At 42.9% G+C, this 22,052-nt stretch overlaps 1 protein-coding gene across 4 annotated transcripts; it reads left to right on the top strand.

The window, feature by feature from the left end:
• Nucleotides 1-7,652: 7,652 nt before the first annotated feature.
• Nucleotides 7,653-21,797, top strand: NAXD (NAD(P)HX dehydratase). 4 transcript variants are annotated; one of them, XM_053455259.1, is made up of 11 exons: nucleotides 11,398-12,005; nucleotides 12,870-13,229; nucleotides 14,367-14,517; nucleotides 15,600-15,645; nucleotides 16,098-16,186; nucleotides 16,416-16,524; nucleotides 19,040-19,090; nucleotides 19,170-19,274; nucleotides 19,789-19,909; nucleotides 20,966-21,086; nucleotides 21,350-21,797. In XM_053455259.1, exons 1-11 carry the CDS (start codon nucleotides 11,402-11,404, stop codon nucleotides 21,498-21,500), a joined length of 1,908 nt encoding a protein of 635 aa, XP_053311234.1. In that variant the 5' UTR covers nucleotides 11,398-11,401; the 3' UTR covers nucleotides 21,501-21,797. The 4 variants fall into 4 exon arrangements, with proteins under 4 accessions (XP_053311236.1, XP_053311235.1, XP_053311237.1 ...); XM_053455261.1 differs by lacking the exons at nucleotides 11,398-12,005; nucleotides 12,870-13,229 and adding an exon at nucleotides 7,653-7,759; XM_053455260.1 differs by lacking the exons at nucleotides 11,398-12,005; nucleotides 12,870-13,229 and adding an exon at nucleotides 7,769-7,871.
• The last annotated feature ends 255 nt before the right edge of the window (nucleotides 21,798-22,052 follow it).

Raw genomic sequence — 22,052 nt, 5'->3', positions numbered from 1 at the left:
TGAAGATATTGCAGACCGATCACACGCACCTTAGGTTATTGTAACCACGCGGCTCGGGTTACTGAGACATTTTTATTACCTTTACTTAGCAGCCGCACAACAGGGGTGACCCGAGGTTTCATATAACCAGGTGTACCAATGCAGATCAGTATGTGGGGGAGTGTATGTATCTGTGAGTAAATATACGTGTGCATTTAAAATGGCCAAAAAAGTTAGGATGACAGGGTCCACTGCATTGAAGTATGGCACTGGGGTTTATTCACCAAAGTGAGAGCTGAAATGAGAATTCACAGGAGCAGGGATGTGCGATGAGTGACTGACCTGGGCCAGACACTGTACAGTGTATGCTGACAGCCATCTTGGATTCACCCATTTCCAGTTTTCCGTTTGGCGCTCCTGAGGCTCAGAAATAAAAGGGGGCACTCTAAACACAACATTCTCTTCCCGCGCGGGCTGACAGAAAGGATCAGAAAGATGGTTTTGGTTCCAACTTCTTGACTTCACTATTCATTATCACCATACCTGGGAACTCTCCGGGTGAGCGCTGCGCCTCCGCTTCTCCAAGTCGCGGGGTCTTGACACGCCCCACTCCTCACCCATTTTTTCCCTTAAATGGGGGTGTTTCCCGCTGCCGTCAGCGGCAAAGCCCCTGACATCAGTGGGGACACCTCCGACATCAGCCGGACCGCCCACTGACGCCAGCAGGACCACCCACTGACATCAGCAGGACTGCCCACCGTCATCAGTGGGACCGCCCACCGACATCAGTGTGCAGTCCTGGGCGCGTCCGGCAAGGGAAGGCTCCGGGTAGCCGGAGCCGAGAAGTTCCCAGGTATGATCATCAAGGTCCAACCCCAACATGCTTCTGCTGCAGGAAGAGCTTGGTTGGCCCTGCATAATGTATAGTTAGTCAGTGAGATGTCATTTGCAGGTGCGCAGTATCAGTGAGGGAGGATGATTGCCACACGTCGCAGGACCCGATCAGATCACCGCTTCGTGGGACAGGTGAGTCCAGTGGCGGAACTACCGGGGTCGCGACTGTGACCGGGCCCTGGAGTTCTGCCAGTCAGGGGGGCCCAAGGGGTGCCGAGCGGTTGCTGAAAACGACCGCTCGGCAACTCTTGGGCCCCCCTGACAGAAATCCAGGATGCCTCCGCTCCCCGCCGCTGCTGCCGCCGTCGCCGCTGCCGCCACTGACGTCATATGCCGGCGCTCAGCAGTGAAGCGCCGGCACCCGAGACAAACGCCTCACGCTCCCAACACAGCACTCTGGGCAGCACTGAGGCAGGCGGCGGCTGCGGCAGCAGCAGCGGCGACGGTAAGTGACCTACAAAGGGGGGGTAGGGAGGGTCTTGTGGGTAGATCGTGAGAAGGGGGGGTAGGGAGGGATTGTGGGTAGATCGTGAGAAGGGGGGGTAGGGAGGGAGTGGGTAGATCGTGAGAAGGGGGGTAGGGAGGGAGTGGGTAGATCGTGAGAGGGGGGGTAGGGAGGGAGTGGGCAGATCGTGAGAAGGGGGGGTAGGGAGGGAGTGGGTAGATCGTGAGAAGGGGGGTAGGGAGGGAGTGGGTAGATCTTGAGAAGGGGGGGAGGGAGGGAGTGGGTAGATCGTGAGAAGGGGGGTTAGGGAGGGAGAGGGTAGATTGTGAGAAAGGGATAGATGGGTTGGGGGTGGGGGGGGTGGGGGGGCCCTTAACAGATTCTCGCACTGGGGCCCTGAGGTTTCTAGTTACGCCCCTGGGTGAGTCCCTCTCACCTGGACCAGTCAGACTGCTGAGGCCCTGAAGCAAGTTCAGCCCTGTTTGCAGCTATATAAAGCAGAATATTCAATAGACTTTACATCACCATAATCCAATACTACAATCCACCAGGGTTCCATGATCCTTTTATCTACAATCAGACAACTTAATCACCTCAGATCACATGGAAAGCACTCAATGCTGATTTTTACAGGCACCCGGGATCCTTTTCAGGTTAAGCTTGGCAAGTTTTGTAATTAAAAGATATTATTTTATTAACTGTGACCCAGTTAGAGATTTCTATTTCGTCATTGAGATGCACCAAACCTTAAAAACATTAGCCAACGCTTTGTGTCAGCCAGTGACGAACTAATCAGGAAGAGGAGAACAACCCTGACGAAAAAATCTGCCTTCGTATGCTTAATGTAATTTTAGGAGTCAATCCTCACAATGACTTCATCTAGATATGGGAGCTTGAACAGAGTCGGCCAAGTGGAGTGTTATAAAGTCATAATATGGATGAATGTCAAGTAGTAACAAGCATGCTGCTGGATGCCGTAAACAAATCTAATCCGGGGATTTTAAGTGACCTTGTGCAGCAGCTTGGAACATGTTTGCCTTTCTTCTCTGCTTTATAGAGAATTAGGAGTGGGTGCACAGTCACAGCCTGCACAAGCCTGAACAACTCGGACCACAGTGTCCACAGAAAACAAGTTGAAAAAGAGGACAGCCTTCTCCAAACCAACATCAAAAATGGATAACCAGACAGCAGTTGAATCCTTTGGGCCATCTCCCCGTAACCAGGCATGCTAGGAGTACAGTGAATGACACTTATCTGACAAGTTGTGGTTCTAAATTCGAAATACTTTATAGCAAGGTAAAATCAATAATACCAAAAGGCATTCCCTTCATGTTTGGGTTCGCACATATTAACCCTTAGAACCTCAAAACTGGGCTTAGAGTGCCAACAATGTACACTGAAAGTAGTGGCATTATTAGGGCTGTATGTAATGATAAAGTGTAGTGGTTCATCGGCAGCCCCCCTTACTGCTCCTGGCAGAGGTCTCACATGTTTCAGTGTACAAGAGAGACTTCTGTTAATAGACACTCCAGCCTTATTTTCACGTTAATCTTTGCATGGGCTCCGGTGCGATTTACTGCATGCAAATTGATGCCGGCATTCTAGACGATTGTCTCATTAACTCCTCCCCCAGCTACTTCTACTGAAATACTGAGCATACATTGGTATGTTTTTTGCACATGCTCAGAAGAACTCTTAGTCAATGGGAGCTGAACTTTAAATAAATCAGTATGCTATCTGAACATTAATGTTTTGCTACAATTCATGTGGTAGGCTGTTGCTTCAATGACATAAATGGGAATGCACATGAGTATATTTAAGAAGTGAACATTCTAATGCATCCTGATTTCATTGAAGGCAGCCAGGGTAGATTGAGGTCTCATTTTGTACATCCAAAAGCTAAAGGATGCATGCTCCAGTTTGCATGCAACACATTTTAATAGTTCTTGCTCCGTAAACCCTTCAATCTCAAGGAATAGAAAAGGGAATAAAACAGGGTTATATTATAGTCCAACATTTAGTATGAATAACACATTAAAAATGAAAATATTTGAAAAAGCATGTCTGTTTTCCAAGCTTGAAATTTTCTAATTTTATTTTGTGAAGCCTATGTCTTATTTGGGACTGTTTGGTAGCCCACCAGGTCAAAATACCCCTATACAAATATATATTTTTTGGAGAGAAGAAATCCCAGGACATTTCAGTAGTTAGCTTTGGACACTTATCATGCTACCAGTTGGTTACTGTATCATTGATTGTCACTGCTTTTTCACCAACCTTTCCGTGTTTGCACAGATTACATGCAACTACAGAGAAACTGCCAAAATGTATTCAGATGCATCTCCAGATTACAGAAATACCCCGCATACATAGGTTTTTATGAGTTTTGGAAGCTGCAGGGCACAAAATGGAACAGCGACATACATATATTGCATGGTTTAGTACCTTTCTCAATAATGTTTGTTCAATTTTCTATGTATCATCTGTTAGTAGTGGTTGTAAGTCATTTATAATTGTGCAGATTCCCTCTAGTGTAGGGTGATACAGTAGGTATAGCTCCATACCACCCTACACTCGAGGGAATCTTGTTTTTCCCCGATGTTCTTGTAATTAAAATGTTAAGCAGCCCTGGTATACATATGTATCCTAGTTCACTTGTGATCTTAATTATACAAGAAATGTACTTTACAGCTTTACTTTAAATGAGATGTGGAATAGAAAAAAGTCCTGAGAGAACCACAGTGAATCCATTTTCTCATATTAGAAAGATTAAATCTGGCATGTTTAATTAACTTGCTTAGGCAACACATACTGCATAAAATAATTATACCAGCTGGGATTTGACACAGTTTTGCATATCTGAGAGATTTATTTTGTACATGCTAATAAACGGTGCAGTTTAACCCTTTGATTGTTGTGAAAAAAATGCTGTAAAGTTAGAATGCTTTAAAAAAAATAGACATAGTTTATTTTTATCAGTTAACAAAAGGCAAAGTGAGTGACCACCCTTTGCTTTCAAACCAGCATCAATTCTTGCACCTAGTAGGTTCCAAACATCTTGGGGGAACTAACCACAGTTCTGTGGATTTAACCCCTTCAGGACCGGGACGTACCTGGTACTTCCATCTGTCACCGCCAGACCGGGATGTACAAGGTACGTCATCGATGATGTGCGATCCAGCGTCGCTATGGACGCTGGGATCGCGAGGGGCGGCAGCTACTGACCGCTGGGTGTCCCCAGCGATCCGTAGCAGCCACTCTCTCCTCCACTCAAAATATTTAAATACAATTGCGGTCTTCAAGGGAAGACGCAGTAAGAGGACGCCAGTCCTGAAGGGGTTAAGCAGCCTCAATTGTTTCTCTCTCTCTTCATGTAATCCCAGACAGACTCAATGATTTTGAGATCAGGGGTTCGTACCATTACTTCTTGGACTCCTTGTTCTTCTTTACATTGAAGATAGTTCTTAATGGCTTTGGCTGTATGTTTGGGGGTCATTGTTATGTGGAAGAATTTATTTGGGGATGATCAGATGTCTCCTGTGGGTATTGCTTGATGGATAAGTATCTGCCTGTTCTTTTCAGCATTGAGGAAACCTTTAATTCTGACCAAATCCCCAACTTCGTTTGCAGCTCCAAACTTGCAGGGAACCTACACTCCAGCTCTTCGGCAAGCAAACTGCACTTGCTGCCATTTTTTTCTGCACCCCAGTTCCTGTGTTTTGAGAGTACATATATCATTAAAGTAAAGAAGTTTGGGATATGGTTATTTAATGACATGCGGATGCTTAAAATAGCCTTCAACAAAGATGGTAGAGGGTAAACCACTGGGGGATACAAAATGCCCGAGAGATACACACAAAACTGCTAAAAAGTAGGTAAGACTGCAGTGCTGTTTATATCTGCCAGTCAGAGTGATTCTGGAGCCTTAAAGATTGTAGAGGTAAGTATATTCATGTTTTACGTGATCAGTTAGTCTGGAGGGGGTATGGAAGCACATGTATATTTATATTTCTAATATGGATTGTAACGATGGGCTTCTGAGTGGTCTTGCCCTGGGATGAAAGGTTTTAGCCTGCACTTACCTATATCACAAGTGCATGGTGCGTGCTACTACTAATACGGCCCCAAGAAGGAGATGACAGAAAGGTGATAATATCCTTATCCCAAGCTCATATTAGCAGGACTAATGAAGTTACTTGGTTTTACACCGAACTAAAGTTTGAGATCATGCAAACCCATTTCCATTTGCTGGGGGCATCACTCTCCAAACTAAGAAACAATGACAAAATCTAACAAAGGTTGGTTCAATAACCACAAGATAACATTGTACACTGCAGTGATTGCCCTGGCCAGTCACCCCCTGGACTGGCATATGCAAAGAATGGACCTACTTTAAGTATACTGTTAATGGGCACTGAATGGAGGGGTTGCAATATATATATGAGTTGGTTGGGCTGAGCGTAGTAATTCACTGGGACAGCATAAGCTTCTAGTAACATAGGTGCTGTGGAGCTCATTGTTTCAAAAAGTAATTTACATTCCTCTAGCACTCAAAGGACTAATTGCATTTAGTGAGAACAAACTGTGACTTTGCATATTATTCAGAATCTGATTTAAGGAAACGCCGCTGTTTCTGGTATGCTAATAACATACTGAACTGTAAAGTTGGAGCCTTAATGTTGAATAAGATTATGTTAGAATATGAATGGAACCTTCTCGCTTTCTGTATTAATCTGTTACCGGAGTTCATTTCAGGATACAATATGCAGCGCTTGCTACAGTTGTCTGTCAGTTTTGTTCTTTGTAAAATCCTCAGTCTAGCCTAAGGGGGTCAAGCTATCTGTGTGTGTGATAGCATCATTATTTTACTAAAATGATACAGTTTCAGGTGTTATCAGCACAGAGAGATTTTATATACAATCCTCCAGTAAAGACAGTGCGGGCAGCAGAGACTTAACAAAAAAAAAGATATTTTAGAAAGTAAATGAAGCAGTCCTGGCTCTTTAAGGCCATCGACCACTAAATGACACCTGATGGACAGAGGCGTTTTTAAGTCTAACGACTGATAAAGTTTGAGTCTTTACGTCAGAAACAACAGGCAGACTAGATGGGCCAAATGGTTCCCCTGATGTCACAGTCAATGTTTCTGCACACATGGTTGCACACTACACTGTTATTGTTTTTCTCTTTGGACTGTCCCCAGTGCAGTATGCCTCGAGATCCCTTTGGGGGCCTCTCATACACATTTTTGATGCTAGGGAAGTCATGGTGACATCACTGGGCTCCCAAAAAAAAATATATTTTTTTTATTTAATTAGTAGATTGACATTTATATGTAATTTTCTCCTATTTTTTGGAAAAGGAAAAATGCTTTGTTTCTCCATCTCTTTTTCCTGATCTGTACTGAACAGCAAACAGGGCTCCATAGCCTAGCTATGTAATATGTGCGATTTGCCAGCAGGAGGGGCAATGGGAGAGTTCAGCAAGGCTGGAGTGAACTTCCAGTGGGTGTCAGCACTAACACCTACGATGACAGATGAGTGGCAGACCGGGTCTCGCTGAGTCTGACCATGAAAATGTAACAGGCAGAAGTCGGCAGCCTTCAATTGGCAGCCCTGATTTAACGTGCCTTAGTCATCCGCAATCCAGCCCTGGATTAGATAATACACTTAAAATGATAGGTCGACAGGCACAAGATATAGGTAGCTAAAAACCTGTAAATATACAACAGAAAATCACCACTAGATGGCAGCACAGCATACGGAGGCCTATTAACACCCGCACGGGACGTTTGATATATATATATTTATAGCTGCTGCCTGCTTGCCTTTGGGTGATCAGAGCCCGGTATTACATTCGGTATTTTACAGAAGAAGACTAAGGATTTGGGGGGCATCAGAAACATTATTTACACTGGGCACACAGAGTGGGATTACCATTTCGGATAAATTACCATAATGCAGCTAACTAGCTCTGGCAAATCCATATATAGGGCATTCAAATAATTTAAGAACTCCGCATCGCCTTATGGCGTCCGCCGCTCAGGAGTCCCTACACAGATCTAACACAGTTCATTAGCCTCGCGAACTGTCACTTGTGGAAATGATAGTAAAAAGCAATTCCTTGTCTGTTTTGAATTGGAGAGTGTTAAACACGAGAGGTAACACGGACCAGCAGTAGACGTATAGAGTGCGTAGAGTTTAATTTGCATGAACACCACCATTCTATGCGCTCCTAGGAACTGGCTCCATTTAAATGGCCCCTGCGTTAGAGACAATTTTGAACGATCACTGTAACGCTTCCGAGGCTTGTTTTCGTGTAGTGGGAAGAGCGTAGCTTTCTGATTGGCTATGTCTGCTGTCAGTTAGCTGGATGAAGGCTGTTGTCAGTTCGTCCTCCCGGAAGTTCCACCAATGATCGGTGCTCGGTGCGCAGCGTTAGGTAAGAGGTGGTGGACAGGGCATGGCGGTCTTCGGCTCCCTCAGTGCCTGGGTAGCAGTGGCCACTACGGGGGTCTTAGCTGCTATTTTGCTGTACTGTCTACAGGAAGCAGGTACCTCCCTGGCAGCTGCGTTTAATATAGCAACTTGAATCAAAGTAGGAAACTACTGGGCGAAGGTGCAGCTCAGCGCCTCGATTCTCATTCACTACTACTGTCTGCAACGATTTATAATTGGAATCTGCTGCTTTAATCCTAATTATTTGAAATAATGAATAAACCACTACCTGCTACCTTATAATATAAATACAAGCAATCCTCAAAGGCTCTCATTGCAGCCATATCAATAACTTATTGCATATTGGTTGGCACTTGATTTGTTCTACAAATAGCCCTAGACAGCAAAAACACTGTTCCAAGTATATGGAACAGAAGGGGGAAATAGCATTATTTTATTTACTTTAATAATTAATGTTATTATTTAGACTAGAGAGGTATCTGACATAGGTTGGGCTGTATGTGAAGAGAAACCATACAATAAGGCAGACCCTTGGGCACAGATCAGGAATAGGTTTGGCACCTCAATGGAAGATAAGTTCTAGCAAGCCTGCTTTTGGTATGAAATCTACAAATTTCATGTTACTTTCAATTCTAATAATGATTTACAGGATAATGGAACTGTTTCAAAGGTAAAGGAAGATGTATAGGTGCATTTACTAGCCCTGGAATTTGAACATTTCAACTGTCTGACATTATTATGATTATGAAATGTTAGTCTTTTCGTGCATCAAGGACTCATATGGCTTTAGGACAGAGTTTAAATATTCATCTTGCCTGCAGTCTCCCAAGTTAGTGAATACACACAGAGTTAAAATTGCCCAAGCCCAAGCGCTTCCGTGTCCCCATCTTCTTTTCCCCAGTTATGCATATTCTCTTGCAACCTCTTGTTCTTCTGTCTTCTTTTTTTGTCCGCCTCTCCCCGTTATCAGCTCCGTTAACCAGGTCTCCCAGAGCACTTACACAAAAGGGGAGAGCCTCCGCGCACACAGTCTCCCCTGATTGGAGGATCGGGGGAGAGGTTGTCCCCGTGGTGCGCGCCATGGCTCTGTCCTTATGTGGAAGTGCTCCAAGAGGCCAGAATATTGGACACAGTTTCTTTACCTCTTTTTCTCGTTGAATCCGTCTGCATTATTCTGTCTTCTTGGAGTACTTCTGCAAAAGGGTGGAGTCACAGTGCGTACCACGGAGACAGCCCCCCCCTTTCCTCCAATTGGGGACAGGGTGTGTGAGTTGGCTCCGCCTATTTCCAGAAGTATCTGAATAACGGAGCTGATGCCAGAAAGAACAAGAAGCAGCAGAAAATGAGACAGGAACATGGAAGCACTTGGCAGAGAAGGGAGGTATTACATAGTTACATAGGCTGAAAAAAGACATGCGTCCATCAAGTTCAGCCTTTCCTATATCTGTTAATTTGTTGCGGTTGATCCAAAAGAAGGCAAAAAACCCCGGTTTCGCTCTTTCCAATTTTGCACTAACCAGGGAAAAAAATTCCTTCTTGACCCCAAAACGGCAGTCAGATTCCTCCTTGGATCAATAAGCTGTTTCCCCATAATTAAAGATTATATCCCCGAATATTATGTTTGTCCAGGTATCCATCCAGTTGCAGTTTAAACGTCTGTACAGACTCTGATAAAACTACCTCTGCAGGCAGAGAATTCCACATCCTTATTGTCCTTACTGTAAAAAACCCTTTCCTCTGCTTTAGTCTAAATCTCCTTTCTTCCAGTCTAAATGCATGACCACGTGTCCTATGCATAGTCCTATTTATGAACAGATTTCCACACAATGGTTTGTATTGGCCCCGAATATATTTATATAATGTTATCATATCCCCTAAATAACTAAACAGATTTAAATTAATTAACCTTTCTTCATAACTATAGTGCTCCATTCCTTTTATTAATTTTGTAGCCCGCCTCTGCACCCTTTCTAGTGCTATGATATCCTTCTTTAGAAAAGGTGCCCAAAATTGCACAGTATATTCAAGGTGCGGCCTTACCATTGATTTATACAGAGGCAAAATTATATCTTTATTCCGTGACTTGATGCCCCTTTTTATACACGACAATACCTTACTGGCCTTAGCAACCGCAGACTGACACTGCACATTGTTGCCTAGTTTGTTGTCTATAACAATTCCCAAATCCTTCTCATTTATCATTACCCCTAATTCACTACCGTTTAGGGTGTAGGTTGCTTGTGCATTCGCTACCCCGAAGTGCATGACTTTACATTTGTCTACATTGAATTTCATCTGCCAGGTAGACTTTGAGAATGAGTGAAGGACAAAAAAAAATTCTCAGAATTTCATCCAAACCAAAAGGGCAGGAAACGAAAATTGTCCAAAAACGAATAGACCAAAACTGAAACGAAGAACGGATTAAGGTCTGAGTATTTACGGCAGGAAAAATAGGTGGACTAGATGGTTCTTATCTAACGCTACGTCAAGTTATGAGTATCATATTTATATTTTTGCCCTGGGTAAAAGAGTAGCCAAATATCTGATAATTTACTTATAGAGCTTGAGATTTTGATTAACATTGGGCGATTGCATAATTCTGTTGCTGAAAGGTATACATTACCAAGTGGTCTAATAGACGATATTTTAAAGTACCGTTGCTTACATTTTCAATTATTTTTGGTAATCTAAAAGTTGACGTGCTCCCTGACGGTCGCGCTGCAGAACTGTTATGTCACTTTGCTGATCTCGTCACAACAGTGCGTCGGTCTGGGTAAGGTGCGGATGGGAGCATTGCTGATCCCAGCCGCCATGGGATGAAAAGGAACATGACACTCAATTCATTTTGTATTGAACCAAATCCATTATTGGCAGTTGTGCATGAAAGCTAAATATAGCAAATATTGATGACTTATTGTGTTGAGTCTGTAGGGGTCTGGACATTGCTAAATATAGCAATGGTTGCGACTACTTCAAATGTTTGGAATTTTCTCAAATTAAAAGGGAATGTAAAAATAGCTGTTTTCGTATTACCTCTCTCAAAATCCTAAACTAGTCCGTGTCCAACTGAAAGCTGGCTGGGAGTCATAGGGTGTACCATGTTTGTGGGGTATGACATCTGCTGTCTATGAATGGGCCGGGCCGGTAAGGTTCACACCCGCCATAAGACAGTCTAAACACAGATTGATGACGTTATGTCTGCGCGTGCACTTGGCTCCCTTGTTGTTATGGTTTTTTTTTTATCCTGTTGTGATGTTTTGATTCCATGAAGCTTTATTGAGAAATGATAACATTTACAAAATGGATTGTTAGTATTACGCGAGGGTTTGAGCCGTATGTATGCTGCCTATACAGAGCCGCATGAGTCCTGGCCGTGCCCCTCGCAACCGCCTCGCTGCGCTGTGAGACCGGCTCGCCCGGACACTGTGTGGGCGTGTGTGCCTCCCCGCTGCCGCCGCCGCCGCTCCGGCTTTGTGTCTGGCATGACTGCAACGGGCAGCCGCTTTCTTCAGTACGGCTGGCAGGGCCCGGGTACAATAGAGATGGGGAAGTGTCAGTGAGTAAGGCGCCCCCCCGGTGCAGCTCGGTGAGCCCAGTTAGTGACAAGATACCGGTGGCCGGCAGGATGTCAGTGAGTGTGCAGAAGCTGATCACCAGCACCCGGGGCTTCCTGTGGTCGGACCTAGAGACCCGTGCCCTGCTGAACATCTGGGGGGAGGCGGACGTGCAGTATGCTCTGGACGGTAATTTCCGCAACAGCCATGTGTACCGGGACGTAGCTGGCAGGCTCAGAGAGCTGGGCTTTCATCGCACCCCTGAGCAGTGTCGGATTCGCATCAAGGGTCTGAAGCGCCAGTACTACCAGGCCCGGGAGGCCTTCCACAAGAACGGGCACGCCCGCAATGTCTGCCGCTACTACGATGAGATGGACAGGATCCTCAGCAACCGGCCAGCACCGGCTATCAGCGGGGAACCGGCCTGTGTACCACTGCCAGATCCGCCCGGTATCCTACTGCTTCAGCCCCCCTGCTTGGAGGAGCTGCGCCAGGACACCAGGGAAGAGGAGGAGGAGATGGAGGACGAGGAGGAACCTGCCGGGGAGGGGGGCCCCGAGTCGTCCCAAGATAACTTCACCGAGGACTCAGGGGAGGGCGCCTCCTGTTACACCGAGCGCCCCATCAAAGTGGAGGAAGGCACCAGCTTCGCCATCCCAGTGCCGCCCAATGATGGTGAGTGCACACCCCGGTAGCCTATACACCCCTCCCCCCGTCACTGTGACGGGCCACCGGCTGCCTCTGGGTATAGTCACCTGGGGAGCCATTCCCTTCCTAGGGGTAACATCACTGCTCGCACTCTAATGCTTTGAGTTACACTCTAGTAATGTGTGACGTATTGTGAGACCCCGAACCTTGCTTTTAAAATAACTAGATGGAAGCTAAAGAAAAAAGCATTGGAGCTGCAAGTCCCCAGAATGGGGCAGTAAAGGGGTCCCAATCTCATCTAGATTGAGAAATGATGCAATCATTATACTCTCTAGAACGCTTGGAGCCCTCCCTGTACCATTTATTATCTATAATGAATATTTTATTGGGATATATACCATACACACACATGGCAACAGATCCTTCTGGAGCGTGTTTACTGCAGGGCTCTATTCATTCTAATGCTGCCCTACAGAATGAATCTTTTATAAGAGTCCATCATTGGCAGGTACATTTTACTTAATATGCTAAAACGACCTTGATTGCATCATTGAAACACTTGGTGGCACCAGAGGCATTTTCCCCAAGTCCGTGAGAAGATCCAGTGTATTTTAAGTTCAGTACTTAAGAGATGTGCTCAGCCATGCAGAAAGAGAGCTGAATGATGCTGATTACATGCAGGGCAGCAGAAAACTGAACGTACTCACTGGTGCCATATGGAGATCTTCACATACCGTCTCAAAGGTTAGAACCTGATGCTGCATGGAAGCTAATGGCTGGAAGGCCATGTACCTCATGATTTGATTTCCATTCATCCCGCTACAAATACTTCTATTTTCCACACTTTATTTGGTACCTAATAGAGTGCATCTTATTTACTTTCCATCACAGGCTATAAACCTATTCAGTCCAACATAAACCCACACGTTCCACATCTCAAGAAATCCAAGAAGCACCATTGCAGCGTAGCCCTGGACGCAATGATGGAGCGCTTCCTACAGCAGAGCATGGACGCGGAGGAGAAGTTTTACAAATACGAGGAGCAGAGACTGCAGATTGAGGAAAAGCGCCGGGAAGCAGAGCACACGCGAGAAATCCAGATGTTACAGATGTTGGGACAAATGCTTAGCGGCATCTCTTCTGCTTCTCAGACGGCAGCCTCCAGCCATGCTAGCCCTCCTCACAGGTCCAATCTCCGAGCATACACAATGCCCTTTAACACGGCTACATCTGCTTTTTCTTCTCCTATAGGTATAACACAAAAAGTCCATGTAATGGAAATGCATATTTTCGCTGTTTTCCTTTAATCCTACCTTTAGAGAAGGTTGATGTCTCAAAATAAATAGTGGCTTCATTGGTGTGGATGACGCGGTCTCGTCTCACAGTTGCAGAATTATCCACTAACCTACGCCATCCATAAATCATCCGGGTATGTTACAGGCAAGATTGAATCAGCTCTTGAGCTGTGTGTTTAAAATGTCCGTTTTCCCTTTAAAAATACAGCACATTGTGCAATACAGAATGATTTTCTCTTGGAATACACAGTGTGTAGAATATGGGGAGGTAGAGAGTCCTGTTTCGGTTTGCTGTTGCACACTCGCTTCTGTGTGTGGCAGCGGATCCTCCCGTGCTGCCTCCTTACCTTTCTTTGAGTTGATCTGGTATGTGACATGGCATCAGTGCAGGGTTTAAAACTTGGGCAACTTTTATGTGCAGTTTGCTTGAAGTTCTCCAGTGTCTGTGGCAGCAAAGACTTTGGGCAACACTTACATTGTGTGAGTAACTGTCCTACAAACCTCCTTTATTATTTAGCATACGCTTTTGATGTTACCATGTAACTGATGGTCATTGAATTCTGAAAAGATTTACAAAATTATAAAATGTGAGCGAATGTAACTTCTAATAATGTTTCTTCTCTATTTCAGATGTTCTCCCAGTGTGCTTTAACCCTTCACATGTTTCCCCATGTTAAATCCTATTGACATCAGACTTAATCTGGTTGTGCTTTCAATTTATTAGAGGGATGTGAGCAGTCTTTGATTTTCTCTATGCTATTCCTTCGTTCTTATGCATACAAATTTTGTTATACATTTTAAAGGGCATCTGCCATTGAAAAATGACAAGAGGGGGTTACTTTTCACCTTTACAATGTTCTAGCCAATTGGCTAGCAAATATATAAGTGAAAAGGTACTTAAAAATAAAACTCAACCCTATTCTCTCCTTCTGGTACTGATGGAGGTAAAACCTATGGACCTTGCCAGTTCTGATCTGTTTTGCTGTAGTGTTTCGGTGTCACTATGGGGGGGGGATGATAAGCAGGAATGCTCCTGTAACTTCAAAGCTCGGTGGGATCATGATGTTAATGTTGAAACTTTTTTTCTGCTCAGTTTTAGAGAGATCGTTCTCTCTACGACCGACTCGCCCCGCTAAGGACATGGAGAACATTTTTCAGCTGGTGAGGAATGTTATACCACCTCTTACTTCAAAAAAGCACAAAGGACAGGATGGGAAGATAGGCATCGTTGGGGGATGTCAAGAGTGAGTAGATGCTGTATACGTTGTAATCGCTTGTGAAAAAGGGTCAAGCCTGACTCGCCCACACAGGGTAGAAAGGTCAGACAACCTTCCCCTGAACTACACCAAAGGGAAAAACATAGAATCATTCTGCCCATCCAGGAATTCCACGTATACTGTGGCTTCTCTGCTACAATGAAGGATATTATATCCCTGATTTACTGGTTTCTACAGACGGTATACACCCGGTTTTAACTTAGGTCTATTAAAAGTTTTATCTCCTTTTTCTATTCACCCATCCAGGCTGCCCATTTTTTGCCCGGTTGTAAAAACCTCCCTTTTAGTCGGTCTTATCTTTGTATTACGGATAGCATTAAGTTTGTCCCGTATATATTTTATGCAAAATTAAGTGACTTCTCCTTAAGATGAGTCTGTCTCATTGCCCCCCAATCCGGCCATGGTACAAACGGGTTTCTGAGGTGTACGTTCTCTTTAACCTAAAATTGTTGGCTTATCTGCCAATATATAATGTAAGCGTCTGACAGTCTAGCTTTAGACTTTGACCTTCTGTCTAACATTTCACCTCCTTTGAGAGAGAGAAAATACTTCCTTCTTGTAGATTGTAGAATCCGATCCCCTTTCCCTCGTTTTGCTTCTAATGCCTCAAGCTATACTACCCAGCTTGCTGTTGCCTTCTTTTGCAGTTGGTTATATTGTTACAACCCCTTCTTGCGGCCTGACATAATGTAACCTAATATATAAAATTAATCAGCACATCTAAAAAAAAAAAAAAAAAAAAAATGTGATTTGGAAAGATACGTATTAATATTATTAATAAGAGGTTTTGGAACATCCTAGGGGGGATTATACGTGAAATATTGTGGTACAAACCGCTAAAAGTGGAGCAGTCAGTGGGAATATTCCTCTGGCTGTCACCCTAGGCCTAATAGGTTACTATGGTAACTGCATCCCTTCTGCCACTTGACAGTAGAATTGTTTTTTATATGTAACTATTAATATGTCTGATAATTTTTAGTATGACATACTAGTTGTGACAGCAGCACAAGGTTACAGCAAAGACCTTGACATATACCGTTTGTTGGCAGATACACTGGAGCTCCATACTTTGCAGCTATTTCAGCTCTTAAAGTGGTAAGTACATATACAACCAGGTTCGTACGCAGATCACATGCTATTCCTGACATAACCTAGAAATAGGTCTTATTTCTATAAATATTATAAATAAAATGTATATTGTCTGCACTTTATGTAATGTCCCCCCAAATAAGTTTGGAATAACCACTTTTAAAAATATGTAGTTCCCCTCCCCACAGCTGGCAGCAATATTTTTCTAGGATGACTCTGCTCAGGCGGGTTATATGTTCTTATAGCAGGTAAACGCTTATCCGACGAAGCCAGTCATTTATTGAGGTGTATCTGTCGTAAACTGTTATGCATTTGTAATGAGCAACGTAAAAACGAAATAAAACCAAAATGTGTCTCTTGTTAGAAAAATTCTGTATTGTTACCATTTGATGCTAATCCAGGTTGTGGCACGTGTTTGCGAGTGCGGTCCAGTCTGCTGACATTATACTGTTTTTCAGGGGGCAGATTTATCCCACGTGTTTTGTACCAAAGAAGCTGCAACTGTTATAAAGTCATACAGTCCGGAGCTAATTGTACATCCAGTTCTGTAAGTACTTTTTACAACAATTGCTGGGTATCGAGGAAATATCTAGTAGCCAGAATTATTATACTTTGTTTTGTTAATGTGATTAGTATATGGTTGTCAGTTCTGGTGTGATTTGGCACAATACAATACCTGTTGGCTAGAGAGAACATAAAAAAACAGCTTGCTAACAGGGTCTTAAAATGTGGCGCATGTTTCTTGCTGATGTCTAACATTATTGCTGTTTAAACAGTGACCATCCAAATGCTGTTTCTGAGATTGAAAAATGGCTCCCAAGAATGCACACCGTTGTAATAGGACCAGGGTTGGGAAGAGATGAGTCCATCCTGGAAACTGCTAAGGTATTTGTCAAAGACTAGTTTGTTGAGAGTACTTGGTGACATTTCTCATTCAGGTATTATTATTATTATTATTATTATTATCCTTTATTTATATAGCGCCAACAGTTTACGCAGCGCTTAATACAATACATAAATTCAAGGGATATGACAAGAATTGACAGACTAAGACAAACCGATACACTTGGTGGAGAGAGCCCTGCTCGCAAGCTTACAATCTAGAGGGAAATGGGGTGACAAACATAAGGCACAGAGAAAGGGTGAGAGGTAGTGTGGTGGTTGTATCGATGACAAGGAAGTTCTAGCAACTAAGATGGTATGCTTCTCTGAAGAAGTGGGTTTTTAGATGTTTCTTGAATGTCGGGAGGGAGGGTGAATGCTGAAGGTTCCTTGGGAGTAGATTCCAGAGATATGGGGCAGCTCGAGTGAAATCTTGTACGGGAAAAGGAAGAGGTGATGAGTGAGGAGGAGAGCCTTAGCCTATGGGAGGAACGTAGGGATCAAGTAGGAGAGTATTTGCTAATGAGGTCAGAAATGTACAGAGGAGCAGTATTATGGATGGCCTTATATGTCAGTACCAGGATCTTAAATTTAATTCTAAAGGTAATTGGGAGCCAGTGAAGGGATTCACAGAGGGGGGAAGCAGAAGAGGAGCGACGTGCAAGGAAGATGAGCCTAGCAGCGGCATTTAGGATAGACTGTAGAGGAGAGAGTCGAGACAGTGGAGTGCCAACCAGAAGAGTGTTGCAGTAGTCAAGACGGGAAATGATAAGGGAATGAACCAGGGTTTTTGTGGATTCTTGGGTGAGGAATGGGCGGATACGAGAGATGTTTTTTAGGTGCAAGCGGCAGGATCTGGCGAGGGACTGAATGTGAGGGATGAAGGAGAGGTTTGAGTCAAGGATGACCCCAAGGCATCGGGCCTGGTTAGTAGGAGAGATAGTCGTGTTGTTAATGGTGATAGAGAATTCAGGTAGTGGAGTGGAGATGGAGGGAGGGAAGATAATGAGTTCAGTTTTAGAAAGATTAAGTTTCAGGTAGTGTTGTGACATCCATGAAGAAATAGCAGACAAGCAATTGGTAATACGGGACAGGAGAGATGGAGAGAGATCAGGAGAAGACAGGTAGATTTGGGTATCATCTGCATATAGGTGATACTGGAGGCCAAATGAGTTGATTAGTTTGCCAAGAGAGGAAGTATAAAGAGAGAACAGCAGAGGGCCAAGGACTGAACCTTGGGGGACACCAACCGAAAGTGGAAGGGGTGATGATGTCTTGCCTGAGAAGTTGACAGAGAAGGAACTGTTAGACAGATATGAGGAGATCCAGGAGAGAGCTGTATCTCGAATGCCTATAGAAGCAAGTGAGTCTAGAAGAACGTGGTGATCAACAGTATCGAAAGCAGCAGAGAGATCCAGTAGAATTAGAATAGAGCAGTGACCTTTTGCTTTGGCAGAAAGCAAGTCATTGGAGACTTTTGTTAGAGCTGTTTCAGTAGAGTGAAGGGGTTTGAAACCAGACTGTAGAGGGTCAAGGAGGGAATTAGAGGAGAGGAAGTTAGTGAGGCGATTCAGGTGCTAAGATGTTACCACCATAATTCTATCATTGTAGGTAGACCATCAGAGGACATTGTGTGTCTTACAACAGCCACTCTTACATCGCTTTCCAGGATATAGTGCCACAACTCTGCATATAAAACTGTTGTTTGCTTGCAACCTTTAAGTTTGGAGAAATAATTAAGTAGAAATAACATTTAACATGTTTCTCATGTTGGCTTCACATGCTACTGGCCCAACTTCACAAGTCATCGTGAAGATATTCTTACATCCTTTAGAAAGCTAACAATGTTTATACGTATATAAAGTATACTTTTATACTGTCAGTTTTGGGTCTGTTTGTTCACATTCAGGTCAAATTTATAGAATTCAGCCAGATGGGCTTAGCAGCCATGGGTACCTGACTATGTATTTACATTCATTGGTTGTGTATTCAGAAGAGAAGACTTTCAGACTTTGTTGTGGGTTATAGATCATGGTACATTTATAAATAGGTATATTCACTACACATTATGACTTAGGAAGTGAATCCAGAGCTGGAATGGTCAACTCACCTGCAAGTAGTAGACTGACCCATCGAGCTCCTGTGGCAAAAAGTCCTAACATGTCCTGCAATAGGTATAGCTTAGATTAACATTAACACATGTAAACGGGAGCAATGTTATGCAGTTATACGCCAGTTTTGGTTTACTTAATGACCTGTAACTATAATTACTATACCGTGCAGCAAGACAAAATGCAGCAATGAAGCCAAACTGTTTAGGTTTGTTTTTAGAAGATGTTATAATGCCACATTTGATGCATCTTTGTTTTAAAGCAATGAATTAAACAGTATATTAACCTTTTGTTTTGACATTGAATAAATGTCTGTGTGCCCTTAGGAGACTCAAATGCATTTCATCTAATGTAACCAATCTTACTATTTTTTTTTTTTTTTTTTTTTTTTTTTTTTTTACTTCTAGGGCATTATTGAAAAGGCCAAGTCTAAAGGCATTCCAATTGTAATTGATGCAGTAAGTATCCTGCAGGGGCGCTCTTTGTTGTGACTTCACTGTTATGTCCTCTGTAACCTGGTGTTTCCTGCCGTTTTAGGATGGACTTTGGCTTATTGCCCAGCATCCTGCCATTATTCAAGGCTACCAGAGAGCTGTGCTCACCCCAAACTTTATGGAGTTCAGCAGGCTTTATGAAGCTATGGTAACGTGTACACTCGCTGTGCTAGTAGAATGAATCCTGCTACCTGAGGCAGTTGAATTTTAAGAATTAGTCAACATTTTTACATAAACGGTTTAATTCCCACAAAGATAAGGATGCTTTAGGTAGGGCAGGCTTAACCTTAACCTGTCCCTAGTGGACAGAATAATTAAATGCTCCCAACAGTTTACACTTGTATTGGGCTAGTGGTGCTATTCCTAATACAGTTTACTAGATGTGTTGATAAAGAGTGGATTTAATCATTTAGAAACTGGTGTTTTTGTGTCCTCTGTTTAACAAACTAAGGTAGCATAAAACCTCATATTTTGTGGATGTTTTAATGTCCTCATCGACTAACAAAATGATCGGTATTCACATAGAAACTTATTGAAACGTGTATATTCCTTGGAACAGCTAAAATGTGTAATTTTTAGAATGCAGAAAGTATACTTAAAACATGGAGGTACCACATATTGTCTACTATAGTGTGACGTGTTTGTTAACCATAACACTCCAGCTCACAGAACCCGTGGACAGCAACGACCAGCACGGAAGTGTTTTAAGACTCAGTCAAGCGATGGGGAATATAACCATTGTTCAGAAAGGAGAACGTGACCTCATTTCAGATGGAGACAAAGGTTGGTGTGAGATGGGACCTTGGTAGGCAATTGCTTAATAAACACTGAGTTTGCTAATACTGTGGACAGAGCTCTCTACACAGAAATACACCACAAGAGCCATCAGCCAGGGGGAGAGGTTTGCGCTTGAATTTCACTTGCTTTAGTAATAAGTGGTATTTAATGCAACTATAGAAGAAGTAACCAGCCTTATACTAATTAACTTCGTTATTACAGTCCAGACTTGTTTTGTAATTCCCATCCCACATTTCCTTTTTGCACTTAGTCGTGGGAAAAAGAAAGTACACCCTCTTTGAATATGGTTTAACATATTGGGACATAATAACAATCATCTGTTCCTCAGCAGGCCTAAAAATTAGGTAAATGCAACCTCAGATGAAAAAAATCACATGCCATATTACAACTGTCCTGATTTGTTCTACAAAAATAAAGCCAAATGGGAGAAGCCATGCGTGAAAAACTAAATACATCTTATGTAGAGAGAAGAGGCCTTCTCCTGGCAACCCTTCCAAACAAACTATAATTGTTCAGTCTTTTTCTAATTGTACTCTCAGGCCTGTAGAGTCTTATATGTAACTCCTATGGTTTTTTGCAGTATCTCTGAGAATAGCATGGTCTGACCATTCCCGGGATGTCCACTCCTGGGAGGATTGGCAACTGTCTAGAATGCTTTCTTCTGAATAATCTTTCATACTGTAAAATGATGTACTTTAAATTGTTTTGAAGTGGCCTTGGAACCCATCCCAGATTGATGGGCAAAAACTTCGGCTTTTATAGAGGAGGTCACGCTTGCCGATGATCAATTCAAAGAATCAAGAGGCATTTGATTAGCAGCACCTATCTTCTACTTAAGGAACAGATTTTTATTTTGTCCTGAAATGTAAAACCATAGAATTCAAAGGTGTCCTTTTATTTTTCACAAGTATTAATGAAAAGAAAATTGTGTATGTTATGCTAAACCTATAATAGTATTTTGCATGTGCAGATGGTAGTGCTGGTTTTCTCTAAATATGCATTATATTTGGTCACAAATCCTTCCTTATTGTCCTATTGCAGTGTTAGTGTGCAGTCATGAAGGCAGCAGTCGCCGCTGTGGAGGACAGGGAGACCTGCTGTCTGGCTCCCTTGGTGTATTGGTACACTGGGCATTTCTAGCTGGGCCAGAAAAAATTAATGGGTATGTTATTGAATATGAAACTGCTACACTGTGGTTTCTGTGTGACAAGTGTTTCCACAACCAAAAGTATTTTTTGTTAGAGCTTCATTTTTGCACTCTGTAATGGCATCATAGGTACTGATCTCGCTTTCGCCACAATTTGCTTCATGTGTAAACCTTAATTAAAGCATTTGTTTAGTAGCTTAACCCTACGCTTTTTATAGACCAGTTGCCATAGTGACAGGGAGCTGTACTCTAAACCATTTCTCTTTTTGTCTATTCAGTCAGAATCCTTTCCTTGTGGCCGCCTTTGGAGCCTGTTCTCTCACAAGACAATGCAACCACCAAGCATTTCAAAAACATGGACGCTCAATGACCACAAGCGACATGATTTCTGAAGTTGGAACGGCTTTTAACAAGCTATTTGAGACCTAATACTGCTCAAAAAGCTCTTAGTGAACACAATCGCCTAAGCTCTTTTTAAGACTTGCACAAGATCAATTTTTCCCAGAGCTGCATAACATGCCACGAGTATCAGTCTTTTGGTGTACAAAATGTTTTTTGTTTTTTCTTTTGTAGGGAAGAAAAAAAAATATACTAACTGAGCAGCGATCCATTTTGTGTGAAATAGAAATGTACATAAAATTGTACATAAATTTGGATTACACATAGGCTCTCTTGAGGATATATTGAATTAGAAAGTTCAATATTAAAATTATTCTAATTTTACTTTGGTAGGTTGATACTATGTCCCTATTCTTGGAGTTGCACTATTCGTGTTTTACTTAAACCTCAAAGGTTTTTTTTTTTTTGTTTTGGTTTTGTTTATTTTTTAATCTTATAAAAACATTCATTTTTAAAAGCAGTGTATGCATTCAAGTGTGGTGTTCCCTTCAGAAGGTCTAGCTATACTGGACATAAAGCCACAAAATAGTGCAGGTGTCAGGGGGGGATTAAATTTAATAGCATCTGCTTCCCACCTTCTGG

Source organism: Spea bombifrons, chromosome 2 (genome assembly GCF_027358695.1).
Source record: "Spea bombifrons isolate aSpeBom1 chromosome 2, aSpeBom1.2.pri, whole genome shotgun sequence".
NCBI lineage: Eukaryota > Metazoa > Chordata > Amphibia > Anura > Pelobatidae > Spea > Spea bombifrons.
The sequence above is the reverse complement of the archived record's forward strand: the minus strand, read 5'-3'. Positions and strand labels throughout refer to the sequence as shown.